This window comes from Cebus imitator, unplaced genomic scaffold (genome assembly GCF_001604975.1).
Source record: "Cebus imitator isolate Cc_AM_T3 unplaced genomic scaffold, Cebus_imitator-1.0 Scaffold96, whole genome shotgun sequence".
In the NCBI taxonomy this organism is placed as follows: Eukaryota; Metazoa; Chordata; class Mammalia; order Primates; family Cebidae; genus Cebus; species Cebus imitator.
The window spans coordinates 2,250,005-2,250,434 of record NW_016107411.1 but is presented as its reverse complement, the minus strand read 5'-3'; the positions used below and the strand labels follow the sequence as shown (position 1 = coordinate 2,250,434).

Sequence of the window (430 nt, the reverse complement as noted above, 5' to 3'; positions counted from 1 at the left end):
AAAAAAAAAAAAAAAAAAAAAAAAAAAAAAACAAGAGCAAAACTGTCTCAAAAAAAGAAAATACTAAATAAAATAAATTTTAAAAAATAGATAAAACACTGTCTTGATTGGGGAAAGAAATTTAAGGAAAATAGACAGCAAAGGGGCAAGTTGGAAGTTGGAAGAAGTAAGTGAAGGTAATAAACAAGAGGGAGGCCTGAAATGAATGTTAGAAATTTTGGGTAGGACAAAATCTACTTAGCAGTTTTCTGCCACAGAATAGGCCATTTTCATACATGTCCTATTGATCACCACTATTCTGCTTCTTCCCCACCCTGGCCTGCAGCCTGGAGATGCCCAAAGATGAGCTGCCAAACCATAACTGCATTAAGCACCTGCGCTCAGTGGTACAGCAGCAGCAGACACGCATCGCAGAGCTGGAGAAGACATC

At 37.9% G+C, this 430-nt stretch overlaps 1 protein-coding gene across 1 annotated transcript in view; it reads left to right on the top strand.

The window, feature by feature from the left end:
- RNF41 (ring finger protein 41) overlaps nt 1-430 on the top strand; it is a 38,878-nt gene that overhangs the window by 36,625 nt on the left and 1,823 nt on the right. Inside the window, exon 5 of the mRNA XM_037741253.1 lies at nt 326-430. Coding sequence (XP_037597181.1) covers nt 326-430 — 105 coding nt within the window. The remainder of the gene's footprint in view (nt 1-325) is intronic.